Raw genomic sequence first — 17,646 nt, forward strand, 5'->3', positions numbered from 1 at the left:
GTGAGCAATCTTCCAACTCATCTCTGGTGCATGCTCATATTAGTTCATTATTGCATCATCTTAAGCGACATTACAACCGTAATTTGAAGGTACAACTATACTCACTGGAAATCTTACCTGATGTATAAACATTTGAATAAATAAATACATTTACAAATGGTACGCTTCACAAGGCAAGGATTCAATTACACAACGTTTGAAAAATGTAAGATACGTTATTCCGTATCGTTTATTATACTTATTCAGAATACAATTCCATTATAACTTATTAAAATATTGCATATATGTATGTATAATAATGTACATGATCGTCATGAAATCGTTGCTTATAAAAGATTAATTAGATTAGTTGATAGAAATGGAGTAACTAGTAGTGATGTTACGTATGCATGTATTCAAAAGATCGATTTTTTGAGCCTTCCATTGTTAAGGAAGAAAACTATCCTTGAATCTCGCATATTTTCGTCAATTCGATCATTGAGAAACCTGTCGACATTCCTTGGATAAACTTTCCAAATCAAAGGTGTTGCGCCATTAATCGTTCGTATTCCAATTAAATAGCGACACTTTTAAGTCGGCTATAAATTGAGCTTTTGAATACTTCATAATATTCCGTGCATGAAGTGGACATGTATACTACAAAAAGTATCCTCGAGATAAGATACTACATACAACGGACTCCAACGAGAAGCGTCCTGAATCAACGATTTCATAAATAAAAGATTCTTTAATCAACCTTAAAACCGAAAAAATCAAGGCTCGCTTGATAATTTCGTAGAAATACTAAAACTCGTTTGCTCTTAGTATCGCCAGAAAAATGTTCCTTTCATCGCGTAAAGCGGCTCTTCATTTTTATTTCTCTAGTTTCTCAGAATTGCAAGATGGCGCCCGAAGAATACCCTTCGCCGAACCGCGAAGCATTCGACCCTTTCTACGCTCCAAGCCATCCGATAATTACCAAAATGCACAATTTCTGCCCCATCGATTACCGAATCGACTAGCGGATTAAGGCTGGGGCCACGCGAGCATAAAAAATGACGTAATGTTCATTGTAAAAATACATTACGACCTATTGTGCGGCAACGCGCGCAGATTTGAAACGCGATGTTTAACACCACATTGTCTCATACTATGTATAAGATGCCTTACAGATTATACAGATAAAACCAATGAAAAAAAAAAAGAAAAAGATAAACTCAGCATGAATTGAAGTTTGCACGTGTATCACAGAAAACTGCCATAAGATAACTTGAAAAAATGATCGACAAAAAGTACAAAGTGATGTGCTACCCTTTTCGGCTGAGAAATGAGAAAATAATCGTAATATGGAGGTCAACAAAACGCGCGTATGACCCCAGGGTGAAGGAGTGTTCTCGGATGTAGGGTACAGAATGCTGGGCGATCTATTCTCTCCGGAATACGAGATAAATATTCGACACGCTTAAACCTGGTTTAGACACCCGCGTGTAGCGTTACGTTTTTCATCTATTCGCGAGCGGAAAATTTTTTCCGCTTCAAATACTGATTACCGGGGAAAATAATGAAATTCTGGTTGCCGCAAACTTGTATCGTGTAACGTTATGGACGTGATTCACGTGAGCGGCAACCAGGAATAGAACTTGGAAAGACGTGAATTCACGTCAGCGATCGCAAATGTGTTAACGCGAACCAGTCGAAATCTCGCATTCGATGGGTCGCCTGCGACGTAGCCCGGGGATTTCGGCGAGTCGATCGAGGATGAGGTTGCCAAAGCGACGGCAAACTGGCAGTCAAAAAGCACAGTGGAGGGCGATGCAAGTAGACGCAGCCGCGGGGTTTTGCGCTAGGCGCCATGCTGGTTATTTCCCGTGAGCGCTCGGGTCGGTTAACCGGATATTAAAGCGTCAGCGTCAAGCGGGCTGGTTGCCCTTCCTGCTGGTAAGCCGCTGGAGCTGGAAAATAATTAGCGAGAATAGTTTCGTATCGGTTGTGGCCTTTGGCTCGTCTAAGCCGACCGGCCCCCGCCTTGCGGCTTTACAGTGCGCCCTCTACATTGTCGCTTGGAAAGGTGCTTTCCTCCCCACCTATCTTTTTTTCCTCCTTTATTTCTCTCCACTTAGAGGCCGCCCCGTCCGCTGTCTATGTACTCGAACCGCTGTGGGGCAAAGATGCGTTTCCTTACAGATTTTGAAAGTCGAGACCAATTTCAATTCCCTTCCTCCATATCTCTCCTTAGTTTCCGACTCCGTACTTCTTTAGTTACGCGACTTCCTGAGATTATAAGGTATCATCCTTTCATCACATTCATTGCTGTTGATTTTCTAATTAACCGCAAAGAGGGCTGGTTCAACGTGGCTTCGGCAGACATTTCATTAACCTTTGCAATTCCGATGAGGTGTACTGGAATCCCCACTGGAAGCCGCAGTGGTCTTATTCTTAACGGCCGGTTCATTTACCCTCGCGAAAAGCGAATATCATTACCACAATTACCTCAAGATCAGATAACCACGCTCGTAGAAAAGCCAAGTAAGTAACGGTTTATCCGAACACAACGATAAAATTTCCCTCTAACCTATAGCGGGACTCCTGTTACAGTTAATCCAATTAGACCCAGTGAACAATCAATCATCCGTGTGCAAAGAAAGGAATGCCCCAACCCTGATAAATTCATAATAATTAAAATCTGACAAAAAATCAACCGTTTAAGTGGTAACCAGATTATGCCGAGGGGAATTTAACGTGCACAGAGTGGGTTTCAAATTACTCTGATGAGAGAATGTAAAAATGAAGAAGCTTGATGTCCCATTGAATGGAAAAAAAAGAAAAAAAAAGAAAAATATGTTCGTTGCAGCAAAACGATGAAATCATTTTCCGTCGAAACGACCGAGTGCTCTCGTTTACGCGATCCCAGTAAAAAATGACGAGGAAACGCGGTTTATATTTGCTCAGGGGTAATTGTAGTCGAATACTGCGTGGAGAGAGCATGGTGAGGTAACTTGAAGCCATTCTTAGCGGTAAACCAATCCTCTTTCCGGTGTACGTCGTCCGAGGCGTAACAAACTCATGCCTGAGTACGACTCATGTATACCTCTTTTTCTTCCGTAGCGACCGTGGAGTAACTCTTCGGCATTTCCGGCTCCTTGGCAGGTCCCAGGGCGTGAAGGTAGATCAGTCCACCTGCGATTCCGCCGAGAATGGGGCCCACCCAGTACAACCAATGGTCATCGAAGATCCCCATGACCACGGCACTGCCCAAAGACCGAGCAGGATTCATCCCGGCGCCGGTCCTTGGTACCTAGAATAATTAGCCATTTGTATATAAAGTAACGTTCAAGTGATATAGGTACAGTAGCTACCTGTAAAACGTATAAGCAGAGCGAGGAAAGAAGGACCCGACCCCTGGTTACATGACACGAAAATGACATAATGTGTAACGAAAGTCAGTCAGGAGATACATTAATATTATTTAATATCTAGTTATCACCGTCCCGCAACATTGTTACCGATTGTAATAAATCTACAAGTGGTGCAATTATATATCACTAACATAAGACGTAATATGGTACTGATATGTTGTTATATTATTTTATGGGAAGGATTGATGAAACGTTCAAATCTCTTAAGGTTGTCAACGGCTAGGAAATAATTTACATGATACTGGTTTAGGACTGACATAAGTGGAAATCTTGGCAAGTCATAAGTGGCGTTTACCCCGACAATATGTCCGACTGTGACGGCAAGTCCGATGATTAGCGGTGCGATCCCCTTGCTGTCTGGCTTCCCGGCATCGCAGGCTCCACAGACCACGAGGACAAGGATCAGAGCAAGGAAGAATTCCACACCGAGCCCCTTAACAGGTGTGATACCTTCGGCGAGCGATACCACGCCTAAGGCACCTTCGGAACTCTCCGCGGAGAGTGCTCGAAGAACAGCTGATCCGGCTATCGCTCCCACGCATTGGGCCAATACGTAGAGGAGCGCCCTAACGATCGGCACCTGGGGAATATCACAATGGTTATCACGGAATCGCCTCTAATTATTGAAGTAGGGTCGTTTTCTAAACAAGCACAGTGATGAATGACGATCGAGCAGAGCTACCCCGTCCCTTAACGTTGCATAATTTAGATTGACCCCGGGGTCCTTAGTGATGAATTTCGTTATTATACAATAGTTAGTTGACTTTAATCGAAATGAAAATGTGGATTTAAATGACTTCAGGTCGAGGCGTTCAAGGTCTCATGATAAATTGCACCTTAATGTTGCGATTAAATTTATTTTCAGTACTTGCATATAATATTGAGTGGAGCTAATGCATCCCAAGTAACGGGGTGTCCGGGCTTATTAATTATTGATATGTTTATTTGGTAGGAGCGCTCTATACCTTGCCGATCACTGCCAAGCCAAATGTCACAGCTGGATTGATATGTCCGCCGGACACGTGGCCGATTCCTTGCACGGCCCCTGCCACGGCCAGGCCGAAAGCCAAAGCAATGGCAACGACATTTCCTGTGATCACGGATCCACATCCGAAGAAGTTGAGCAGCAACGTGCCCAGGAATTCCGCCACCAACGCTCTGTACAGGCCGGACTTTTTATCGGTGAGCTCGTGCGCTCCCAGCGCCGTCCTCAGATTCACCATCTGCAAAAGGGAGCCACGTTATTTGTAATTAATAATTGTACGTGGATTTATCATTTAGTTTCTCGTTAGTTCTATTTCCAGCCCACGTCGGGCACGTCGAAGGTGAAGAAGGCGAATAGGTCGAGCGAATGGTACCGCATAGTCCCAAACTATATTCTGGTATAATCAAACTAAAATAAGTCAATATTTGTAATTAATCATCGTACGTGGATTTATCGTTTAGTCTCTCGTTAGTTCTATTTCCAGCCCCCGTCGGGCACGTCGAAGGTGAAGAAGGCGAAGAGGTCGAGCGAACGGTACTGCAAAGTCCCGGACGCGTTTTAACCTCCGCGACCGGATCAACGGCCACGTGCCGAGAGCCTAGGAACCGTTGGGACCGTTTAGCGGGTCTGGTGATTTGCATCACGGATTCGGACCGAGGACGAGTGGCTTCGCGCGATGGAAGCGCGTTCCGGGGCTCTCATTACGCATGCAGATCGGCGCATCCTCCCGAAGGCCGAAGGCCATGAGGTTATTTAATCTCCGTGGCGCGTTTCCTCATCCGCGACCGTCCTTACTGGTTCTACTTTTTACAGGTGGCCTGCAGCTGCACCTGCTCCTAGGAAATGGCGATCGGTTTGCGTTACGATCGTTAGCGCGATCGACAGGTGGCTTGGCGAGTTAAATGGCGGCGGTTATACTTATTTCTCCTTTTCTCGGCGCGTAAACGAAGCTGCGCCGTTTCCTTCGAAAGAACTCATCGAGGCGGCTTCTTGGAAGGATCCAATGACGATTTCTGTTATTTTCAGGGTGAACGCTTTGTGGGAGAAACTCGGCAGAAGGTACATGCTACGTCTTGCCGGATTAACCGAATTCGCTGATAAATGTCCGAGTAGTTTTTTTTTTTTAATAAACAAGGAATTGTACTTTTCATAAGGGATGGAGAGGAATGTCAATCGGAATGGAGAGATGGGAGTATTTTCTAGGCAGGAACTCTTCTTGTTTCACTTCCGATTTCTAGAGCGGAACGCAATCCTGCAGAGGTCTCGCTTTCTCCGTTTCAGGTTTCGTTTCCCTCGAAATTAAGTGGAGGCGATTGAAGATCTCGGTCATTGTTTTTCTTTGCTGCAAGGGAGACAAAGGTGACCGAGACTTTCAATCTCTCACGCGGAAAAGTAATAATCGTACATCTTGGTCCTCTCTTTCCTTATGTTTCTTTTTTTAAGAGCGAAGGTAATGCGACAAATGCCTCGGTCATGGCAGTTTCTGGTCCCGAGGGAAACGAAACACGGAACGCTCACGCGACTCCGTTCCACGGAGTGATGTCACTCGCGAGTTTGTTCTTCCTTTTCGTGTAAAAATAATACCACTCCGCCGTTTCGCGGAGTTTATTTACGGTGTTGCGCGGCCAATTCTCGTCCCGGGGTTACATCATTTCGGATCACCTCGAGAGGTTCGCTCGAGTGGATCTACGAGACGAGGATCTCTTTTTCATAGGCCTGAAACCCATAAAAACCCGGACGTCTTTGAGACGCTCCGCGACCGTCCATCAAGGTGTCGAATTTTTCCGCCTCTCGTTATGGCTCGGTGGCGTTAACTAATGGAAGTGAAAAATAAATCTTCCCTGTCGGATGACTTTCAGGAGGTCGGTTCCGAGACAATTCCCTGAGGTATCCCGTTTCCAGGACGAGATGCCCATGCAATTTCATGGGGTAGGATAATATTAACATTGAGGTTTAAATTGCCAGCTTTCAACGGTTAGTTCCTAATTCGGCGTAAACGGGAATAGGTAAGAAAAGTAACTCTAAATTAGAAAACGTGACACATTGGCCTCGAGGCGAGTCGCGCTTCTCCTAAAGGATTTTAAGGACGAGGAAGAAGAAATTCCTACTGGACGTGTGTCGAGAATATTAGCTGTGTCCAATGGCTTCTCTTGTCTCTTTCTTCCACGATTTCTTGCCTTTCCTATGAAACGGTCGAGTCAACAGAAATGCCCGTCAAGTATCCGGATGTTTCTTCTAACTCTCAGGTAAACGACCCCAAATAAGAATCGTCTCATTTGACCGACACATTGTTATTAAAAACACAGAAATAAAAAATCACATCATTATCCTTCGACCCGACATCAACGGTTCATTATCCCACTGAAGAATATTTAGAACGTATTATGTTATTGCATATTTAATTCCTCCTGATCTAGGTCGTCATTAATAAATGACGCATAAACTAGCCCACGAGTAGTGACTCTAAACCTCGGATTATCCGTATCGTCGTTCCTTATTAATTAAAGAAGAAAAAAAGAAAAGAAAAGAAAAGTAAGTACAATTATGCGTATTTTCCTTGAGATTTCTCCCACATTTCGATACTTATATCGTGTTGTAATCTCCGAAGGATTATTTTTTACTCATGATGAGCTGGGGGATTGGCTGCGATTAATCGGCACTTCTTACATCCGCCGGTCGATTCGACGTAATTATTTTCTGAGGCTGAAGTTTTACCGAAGATCTAGGTGAGCCACTAGGTTCCTTAGATCGTTAGCCCTATAAGGAGACGCTTTCTTTCACTCTTTGCCAGTTAATGCCGCGAATAAGGAGCTGAATCCACCTCGGACGTCCAGTCTCTCTTGTCCAACCGGTAATCCACTCGTTCCACTTTTCAGAAGAGCGAAACTGTACCTTTGCTTCTTCGATGGGTTCTTCGCATTACGGTTAACTGTATATCGCAAATACTGCCTGAGATATCTGTGCTGATACCTTGCGCGTGTACGCACGGCCAATTATCTTTCGCAAGGTATCGCGGCTAAAGGTCCGCGAACTCTTCGTCGAGCTATGCAATTGGCGAACCGGTAGTCGACCTGGACTACTTTTTTAGAGATGCACATCTAATGTGTTCGCTATCCGAGCCCATCAACTTTTCTTTATTCATAAATTTCTCTGTGCATTTAAACGGTAACCATATGTACCGGGTACGTATTTCCGCAGAGATGTGATACCGATGTTAACTATGTTTATTCATTTACTCACAAAATGGATTTATTTTTGAAAATATAGACGCACCTGTTCTCGGCTATCCAACGAATCACAGGTGTCCCTGGAGAACGTTTCAGCGGTCATTATGGAATTTAGGTTTCTTTTTATTTATATGCAAACTATAGAACTAAAAGAGAATTAGAAAAAATTCAAATATGTTTGTTTGTTTGTTTTTTTTTTTTCAATTAATGTCTGATACCGTAAAACGACTCTTTGCGGGTTTTCTGGTTGAAATCGTCCAGAGGAAATTGTCGCAATCGACACTGACTCCTCTCTTCCGGATCCATGATAAACGATGTCGCAAGAAAAGGTCTTCGAAATCATTTGCAAAATTGATTTCTCTTGGTTAATTTCGGTGTCAATTTTGATTAGTAAACGGTAAATGCCAGTAAAACGTTCCGGTTTTGATTTCCACTTAAAAGTTGTAACACTTTACGACACTTTATGCTGAGGCAAGAAATCACAGCTCCGTCCTCCGTGGTTTCTTCAAATGCTTTTTGAAGCAAACTGTCTCGAATGAAAATGAAACTCACCCCGAAGGCCGGAGATTGCGTGCTAGAAAGGAACTCGTGGATACCATTTGATCGAATTAATAGTCGGAAATAAATGAACGATCGATCCAAGTCGACATAAGGAATTTTGTCGGACTGTGTCCATTGTAAATTTTGCAAAGCGTCAATCAAAACTTGATTTTACGTAAACTAGACAGAGGAATAATTGAAGCCCGTCTCTTTTCAGGTTGCACATTCAAAACGATCACAAACATTGCATGGATATTTATTAAGATTTATTTCCAAGAGTGGAGAACAATAGCAATTTATTATCTGCCAACCTGCGTATTCGTGGACACCAATTTCGTAGAGATAAGACTTGAAAATAAATAACCAATCGATCCTTGTTTACACGATACTGGTTGATTTATTTTTATAAACTGCTATTTTAATAAACGTAACTTGTGAATATCACCCATTCGATAAAGGTGACTATTGAAAATAAATAACGGTTTGGTCCTTGTTGACTCTATACTGGTCGGCTCTTTTTCATATGACAGCCATACTCGAGGATGAAACCGACATTGAAGATCATACACCCAGCAGACACAAACAGGTGTAAATAAGAGGTATTAAACGCTCACCTTAAACGGGTAGAACGCGTATTATCCGGAGGAGTGTTTGCTCGTTACACCATTTATGTACCATTATCTTCGCATGGTTACATATAAACGATGTGTTAAGCGAACGTTCTTCCGTTTAATGACTTACGGATTACCTGTAAGCGTTTATATCAGCACCTCCATCGTCATACATTCTCAAGACACATGACAGTTTTGAGTATACAAAGATATTTTGAGACCGCCGTACACGTTTTCCTGATTCACCAGAGTAAAAGTACATCGGTTATAAATCTAATGTTTAAGCTGCCTATAAAAAACACCAACGTGCATGAAAATTATTAGATGTATTATTTTCCTATCGGGTCATATTAAGGAGATTAAATTCCTATTATTCTTCAATGCTTAAATCGATACAGTTACATATTTTTTCAGAGGCAAAACACATACTTCTTGCTAAATATTTTGTTCATTATGTATACATTTCATTAGTTGCCTGCGGCGATGTCGTTCGATAGATTCCGAAAAGCTGATTTACCACTCAAGATAGAACTCACCCTAAAAGCCGGTAATGCAAGGGTTGCGAGTTTCCTGGGAGATACTTGAATATCGGGGATCTCGATAGGATTATTACAAAATCGATATGAATATTTGGAAGCGGACAACGGAAGTCAGAAACCAGTCAACCCAAGGTAGCGCGACGAACTGCGGCAGTCTGTACCTCTCAGGGTTTCTTGACGACTGGGCTAAACTATAGAAGACGCCATTCTGATATAGGCATCCGGCAGCATCCACTGTGTATCCAAGATTTCCTCTCCACCCCGTCACCAGAATAGTTACAATAAATGTTTAACAATTAAAGAAGATTTAAAACATAGAGCCGTACGAAATCACACCTAATGTCAAAGTCATTACGATTTTACAATGATTTTTTTATATATCCAAACGCGAAATGTGAACGCATCGAAGATGGAGTCCAATGGTCCTTGGTCCAATTTCAAGACCACAATGGTTTAATAATGTTTTTCACTTGACTTAGAAGTTACTCTGATTTACTGTAAATGGACACGCCGAAAATGAAACTCAACGTGGAAGTCGATAATACAAGACGAAGGAATTAGGAGATTCTTCAAATTCGAGGACCTCACCAGAAAATGAATGCAGCTGATATAAACAATAGAAATAAACGGCGCGAAGGAAAGAACGTATCGAATTGACACGAACTACGGTAGTCTGTACCTTTTAGGGATTCTGGACAACAACTGGACTAAACTATAGAGGACGCCATTCTGGTACAGGGATCCACTATAGAGAGATTCGGTCTCCACCCTGTCACCAGAATACCTCTACTAAACCATTGAACGTTAAATAAATAATCATAGATTTGGATTGCAGAACTCTACAAAGTCACGCATCACTCCAAAATTATAACTCCTTTACAGAGAATTCTTTCTGGACTTATAAATTGCCCTTAGATATTCGCAAAAGGTGTGCGTGCCGAAGATGGAATCTCGGAGCAATTTCAAAACTATAGTAGTTTGATATCACCCCTTACTCAATCTAAAGCTAGTTCACGAATTTAATATATGGACACGCCGAAGATGGAACTCACCCTGCAAATCGGCAACGCAAGGCTCACAAGTTAAACAATTCTTGAACCCCAGTGACCTGTTGCAGTCACTGGAAAATGAATGCAGTCGATATAAACAACGGAAACGAACAATGCGAAGCGAAGAACGATCGTATCGAATTAACGCGACGAACTGCGGCGTTCTGCTCGTCTCAGGGTTTCTGGACGACAACTGGGCTACACTATAGAAGCCGCCATTCTCATATAGGTATCTAGCAGCGTCCGTTCTGGGTCTGAGACTCGCACTCCGAAGTCACCAGAGTAGGGATATCACGGTTAAAACTTGGAGCCAACCTGCAGCCGGTGTATCACCTCGGTACGTCTCGCTCTCTCGCATCCTTTGCCCACGTAGGCACACGTGGGCACGCGTGTTGTAATTTACTGCACGCGTGTTCTGACCGACCGATGCAATCAACCTCAACGACACGCGTGATTCCGATATTCGTGTCGCCTTTTTTAGGAAACCAACGACCAAGAAACATGGAAAACTCCGCAGCACTGTGTACACTTCCTTTTGGCTATGTACGATGCACTTGCGGTGCACTTTGTGTTTGCATTTCATATAGGAATGCGTTTATTCGAAACTTGTCTCGTTAGGTAGTTTTTTTGGGAAGGTAGTTCCTTTTTTCTTGGAAATCCAAGAAACGTAACAAACTCTGCGGCACTGCTTATACTTCCTTTCGACTATGTACGATGCACTTGCGGTGCACTTTGTGTCTGCAGTTCACATAGGAATATGTTTATTCGAAAAATTATCTCGTTTGGCAATTTTTTGGAAAGTTGGACCTTTTCTTTTGAGAAATCAATGAGCCAAAAAATGTGGGAAACTCCGCGGCAGTCTTTATATTTCCTTGCAGCTAGGTATGATGCACTTGCCGTGCACTTTGTGCTTGCAGTTCATATAGGAAAGTGTTTATTCGGAAATTGCCTCGTTAGAGTGATTTATCGCGCGTATAAAAATTTATGTAATGCCTGAATGAGTCCGTGTATCTTATTATACCGTTAGCATCATTTTCTATGAATATGAATGCAATTATGAATCACAACAGTAGTGTAATAGTAATTTACGTATTATACGCTCAGGCGTATCTAAATGCTTTCGAGATGCGCTCATCCACGCTGTGAAACGTCATTTTTTTTGGCACTGTCCCAAACTTTCGCATCAATATACCCAGGAGTCGTGATTCTACCGTCATCGTTTTAATTTACACCTCCGTACTTATTAACTTCACTCTCGCGCGTAATAGTTGTCACTTACATCTCTCTGTACTTATTAGCTTTAGTCTCGCGCGTTATCCGCGTCTTTTAACTAGCTCCAGCAACCTCTAATTATTTCGTTTCCTGAGTTGTTGAGAAAGCCTTATAAAAGATCTTGTCGACACTAAACCATAAAGTATAATGATTTCGCCGTTAGATGAGAAAATCGTTGCTCTTTATGACGTTCATGCATTAAATATCATAATATAAAAAATGTATTCTATTTATAGATTACATTTTAGTAATTGAAAATTAAAAAGAAATCGAATTACTTAAATTTAATTGTTACCTTTCAAACGCGTGTGATTACGTATTTATTTTAATCTCATATCTTGAATCGCCATAATTACGTGTTATCGCCCGCGTATGAAGTCATCATTTTTTTGTTTTTAATTTTTTAACACTCTATCTACCGACGAATTGGAAAGTCAATGTCGATCACCGGTATCGTAAAGCCGATTAATAGGCTTCCGGTAGATAAAGTGTTAAATGTGATCCAGAAAATTATTTTCAAGACGATTTTCAGATGCATGAAACGCATAAAGAGGACAAGAAATCACGATGACGTTGCCGTAAGAGGGAAATAATCATTTTAAACAATCCGTTCGATTGCTACTGCGACACGACGTCGGTCACCCGATCGACAAATGCAGAAGATGGAAAAATGGAACGAAAAGGATTAACGGCTGCAATTGACGAGTTAATTCCAACAAATTGAACAATTGACGGCTGAGGGCGGAGTAGTCTTGCACACATTGGTCGGCCGGAGATGAAAAGTTTTAATGATCTTTGGCGTCAATGTAGGCAATTTCAGAGAGTCCGGCCAGAAGGATTTATGAGAGGAAAGAATTTATTCCTGACCTCAGACACAGAGAGGAAATTAATCGAGGTATGTGAACCACATTATTCCACATTCTAAGCGACTCTTCTCAACTTTTTCCGTAATCTGGTACGAAATGAAAAAATCATCTTCATGACTTTTTAATTCCATTGAATGATTTATTAAACATTAACCCCTAGGTTTCCTCCTTTTAATCATACCACGAGGTGAAAATATAATTTCAGAGTACTTCAAGGACTATAATTTCGCATTTTCATTTATTACCCCCTTGTTTTAGGAGTGTTTCTCGCATGTTGTTTTAACCTAATTAAATTCAGTGGTCCCCCTTATCCAAGCGAATATGGATAACGATGTTTCCTTGTTCCGGGGATAAAACGGAGTCTCCAGTGAGATACCCAAGTCGAGAGGAAAAGGATTCGATCCTGACCTCGCATACAGAAGGTAAATTAATCGAGAAACGTGCACGCGAGAATAGGGCGGATCCTCAAGGTTGCCTGTGACTATCTGAATCCTTGGGGACGCTTTTTTACGATTGCTGTACCTATTAGCAGATTCATATTCTGCTATGCCTGTCTAGATATTTAAATTTATTCTCAACAAAAGAAAGAAATAACGCAGAAGATGCCCAAACATATTATCTCTTCCCAAGATAAGCTTCTCCTTTTTCGCAAAAATATTCAACGGATATTTTAGAAGAGTTGCTTTCCAGGAACGTGATAATTACAGGGTAATTACCCGTGGAAGTACATCCACGTGTACTGACTAACCTTGCATACCATTTTTTTTTCCTGTGAGTATTAACGGTACAATTTTGAGTATTCATGTATTTCACTTACATTACTCGGCTTTTATAGGAAGGGTATTTTTACAGCATGCAGCCGATACGAATGACTATTTCTGAATTTTTATGAACGTTCTATTATTTTTTTTTTCTACTTGCTTCTTTGGCACCTAGTTGTGTAATAAGTGACCGTGCGGATAATGGTATCTGCAATCTGGGTATTATGAACGCTAGAGTCCAGCCTGTATGCATTATGATCTAGATCACAACTGCATATCCTTTGCGATACAAGCATCTACATATGTACGACAAATATCCCATGTACATGTCGACACGGATGTACCTAGAATGTAATACTTCTTTGCAACCTGACACCTGACGGCGTAACATGTGGCTTTGTGTACACGAGTACGCTCACCTTTGCTGCAAAAGTCGAGGCATGTAAAGTACACATTGAATGCAATAACCTGATCCATACTTTAAATAAGATAATAAGAGAAATATTTGTAATCCTCGAATACCTACGATCAAATGTATGCTCCTTTAGTTTTTAGTCGGATTTTTTGAGAAAGGAGACTTTCAGGCCAAGTTTCGCGAATATTGCGGCGATCTCCGGCGTTTTGTTTTACGTTTGGAATCGCTCTTTCGTCGTTGTTTAAGTGGGGTTGTAAATTTAATAGTCCAGCCTCGAAGGTAAACACATGAACCGTATATACCGAGACCTTGGCAATGCCAGTAGCGTGTCTCCTGTTGCATAACGACTCGATGCTCTCCCTCGACAAAAGGAACCGTTTCAAAGGTTAGGAAAAAAAAAAAAGTCGAGTCGCTGCTCTCGGGGCTTTCGCCATTGTTTTTTCGGGTACCGTAAAGAGTCACGAACTCCAAACTTCTCTGGGAAATTCTTGTGAGTTCGAGAGTAAGCCGATGGCGAAACTCATGCTCGACGACTACTCGGGGTTAACGAAATTTTATTCTCGAAATAAGTACGGGTTGACTTGATTTTATCTACTTAACGTTTATTATTATTTGTGTATATTTTTATTATAGCGTATATGCATTGTTATTTTCACGTATACACGTCATCAGCGTTGTAGATATTACATGTGGGGTTGTCGAGTCGAGTTCTTTTTCGGCCATCTTGGATCTCGCGTTTGGAGAACACGGAAACGCAGATTGCGGTTTCAGCTTGCAGTACTTGTAGAAGTGAGACTAAAATCTTTTATTCAACGAGCACGCACAAAAACGTCTATTTTCACGTAGCCGATTGAACAAAGCGAGTGTCGCCGGTAACAATGCGTTGTTACATGAGCTCAACGCTGAGTAAACCGATGAACGTCAAACATTATTTCCCGATTACGTGTTGTCACTGTAAAGAGAAATATTTTTCGGGACAACCGCGAAATTGACGGGGATACAAATATGCCAAGCACAACCGGGGACATCTTAATTCTTTTGGAATTCTTCTACCGGCTGATTTAGAGATTTTTAATGAAACCGTGACGTTGTTGCAAATGACTTTAGTAAGATTACGTACACTTTAGTATGAAAAATAACAATTCTTTGTAGTTTCCACTGAGTAATTTATTGTCCACATTCTAAGAGAAATTGTTCTCACAGTCTTTCATTAATGACCATGAGTGTTGAATTTCTATTCGCTGGGTTATCCTAGTAGTTTTAGGAACTTGTTAAGTAATCCAAGCTTTTAAGCTGTTAGTGAACATAATGGAAGCTGTTCTTCTTAGACGATGTAACCGCCGAGTATAACAATGACGTAGGATGATTAAGCTTCAAGCAAGTCGCTTAACAGTGAGTCGGATTGCGACCGATATTAGCATTTTAAAGCACACTTCCCCCGCAACCGGCCAAATTCGTCCATGACAGTATCAAGTCAGTATTTTATTTCCTAGGACCACTCCCCCTCATCAGAAGTCCAAGATTCAGGGAAAGCATTTTATCACGACAAATGATGTCACGTTATCCGAATCTAATTACAATGTCATTTAAACACTCTTCTCGAAATCCGAGGGTATTAACTGAATTTCAAAGAGAAATCTCTTCAGGATTTGTCATAAAATCCTAAACTATACTCACTATACTATACATTAGTTTGTACATTTTTATAAGAATACAGTGTACTCCAAGCGATCGAAACTAATCTAGCTGCACTTCCTTGAGTCGACAAAGCCATTGTTTTAGGTGGCGTGAGATTCCATCGAAATATCCCAACCATAACACAAGAAATCCGTTTTCGAGCAACTGTACCTGAATCAGAATTCAAGCCTTCTTTGGTTCTTTCTCGCTGAAGTATCGATACCAGGTCGATTCAATGTTCCGAGAAACCATCGAACAAAACCACCACCGTTACGACGGACTTCTTCGCGGCTATTATCTCTAAGAATGCCTCGTCAGGCCGATCTCTCAGATCGTACACCTCCAATTCCACGTTTCTTTATTTCTAACACTTCGACTCTGCCTCTTCTTATTTTGCCCTCGTTTTTTCACGATCGGGAGCAGCAGCGCCGGACTGAACCGTGATTTAAGACAACCGACACACGTGGTTTCCATCCTGGCTGACGTTCTCGAGAGGCCAGACGTCGGCGATCAGCATACTTTTAATTTTCCATCCCGGCACCGATTTGTCGATCTTGATCGTCTGCGCAGGAGGCACCAAGGCCGATGGAAGATGCGAAGGTGTCAGATTTATGTTCGCGAGGGCCTTCGAAGAGCTGGCCAATTTTCAGTCCTGACCTTCTTTAGGTGCTTCTGGCACTTTATCGGCCTACTAGACGTATCGGACATTCATTGATACAACAATTTATGCTCTAAGATACGGCAAGGATGGTTACTTTGTAGCTGATGCGGCTTCTGGGATTTGTCAGCGAGGATATAAGACTTGTACATCATGGCCAGTTAATTCGTGGTTTGATTGAACGCTCTTAAGAAAATGGAGCATTTCTAGGATACCGTAAGTTTCACAGCACTGATCGATCAGAGTGCGGGTACATTTTGACCTTCTTCAGGTGCTTCTAACTCATTATCGCTTCAATAAAGATCAAACATTTTCTATTCTACCACTTGGAAAGGAAGACTACTTCGTGGTCGATGCGTCTTCTGGGATTTGTCGGCGAGGATGTAAGACCTAAAATTATAGTTAATTCGCGGTTTGACTATCTCCTTAGCAAGTTAAACGCGGCGTTGGTCCCGTGGGACCGGAACTAAACTTTTCCTTTCGGCAATGTTGGTCCCCAGACAAAGTGTTTAGATATGTAAAAAATTATGCCGCCTAAATGGAAAGTGAAAGAAAATTAACTACATTTTTAACACGTTAACATCATTTTTTTTCAAATCGGTCCCTAGCGACCGACGCCGCGTTTGTGTTAAAAAAAAAATGTCTCGGAGAGAGTTTCTAGGATGTGGCAAGTTTTGCGGCTCCAATCGATCGAAGGTTAGTCTATGCGTATTTTGACTGCTGATCTTTTAGAAGAAGATCCCTCGGACATTTGTTTCTATTTAGAGGTAAACGGAAGCGTAAACGACGAAGCCCCATTCGGATGTAGGAGGCGGTCGAAGACCATTGTCCTTTCGTGAAATTTCTCGGAGCAGATCAGCTGACAGCGACTCGAGGTCGAATTCTTTGGAGCTCCGTAAAAGGTATTTTCGATACATGTAAATGAAGACCATGGAAAGGGTCAAGGGTTCCAGCTGATCATCGATTGCTCGAAGGTTGTGTTGAGAACTCATCTTGCTGCTGACGATATAGAGTGGACATGGATTGGATTCGTTTATTTGGGTTGTTTTGTTGTCCTTTTGTGTCGGCCTTTTGTGATAAAATGTTGGTTGATCTTCAGCATTGCGTTTCTAATATGATCTATACTGATCCTATAACTCGAGAAGGCGGGCACTGTACCGTACAAGTCCGATGGTCGCGGTCGAACATCGATCGACTAAAAGAGTATAATCCTACTTCCTCACCTTTCCCTTCCACTGACCTCACGTATGCTAATTGTCGCGGCGTTATCTGCACGCGAGTGCACCATTGCTGTAATATCAATGAGGTGTGCTCCACCTTCTGCAGTCCTGCGGTTGCAGCCTAGCGCTTAAAAAAAAAAAATCTAAACAAATCTCCACATTTTACAAATAACGATTACTATTCGGTTAGAAAATGATCACGGGGTAATTATCACCCTCGGTATTAAAGGTAACGACAAGCCAAGTACCCTCTATTTTTATAAAATTCTACAAAATACTGACCATCGGATACATTTATCGAGGTCTCCAAAGATTTCTCAGGAAGTGATTTCTATCAATGGCCGTCGGTATTTAAAAACCACTAGCATTTTACCTTGATTACTTTACTTACCATAAATGTGCATAAATTATTGCTCTCTGTTGAGATGCAA

General features: G+C 41.9%; 1 protein-coding gene across 3 annotated transcripts; it reads right to left on the reverse strand.

Annotated features, from left to right (window-relative positions):
• Positions 1-195: 195 nt before the first annotated feature.
• LOC105701719 (aquaporin) lies at positions 196-10,534 on the reverse strand. Of its 3 annotated transcripts, none has more exons than XM_012428701.1 (5): positions 10,350-10,534; positions 4,361-4,618; positions 3,691-3,975; positions 3,068-3,274; positions 196-1,931 (listed from the first exon to the last, which is right to left on the reverse strand). In XM_012428701.1, the coding sequence occupies exons 2-5, from the start codon at positions 4,616-4,618 to the stop codon at positions 1,890-1,892; spliced, it is 792 nt and encodes a 263-aa protein (XP_012284124.1). In that variant the 5' UTR covers positions 10,350-10,534; the 3' UTR covers positions 196-1,889. The 3 variants fall into 3 exon arrangements, with proteins under 3 accessions (XP_012284124.1, XP_012284145.1, XP_012284133.1); XM_012428722.1 differs by having other exon boundaries at positions 196-2,134; XM_012428710.2 differs by lacking the exon at positions 10,350-10,534 and adding an exon at positions 9,295-9,993.
• Positions 10,535-17,646: the final 7,112 nt, after the last annotated feature.

Source organism: Orussus abietinus, unplaced genomic scaffold, assembly GCF_000612105.2.
Source record: "Orussus abietinus isolate OABI.00-Male unplaced genomic scaffold, Oabi_2.0 scaffold44, whole genome shotgun sequence".
NCBI lineage: Eukaryota > Metazoa > Arthropoda > Insecta > Hymenoptera > Orussidae > Orussus > Orussus abietinus.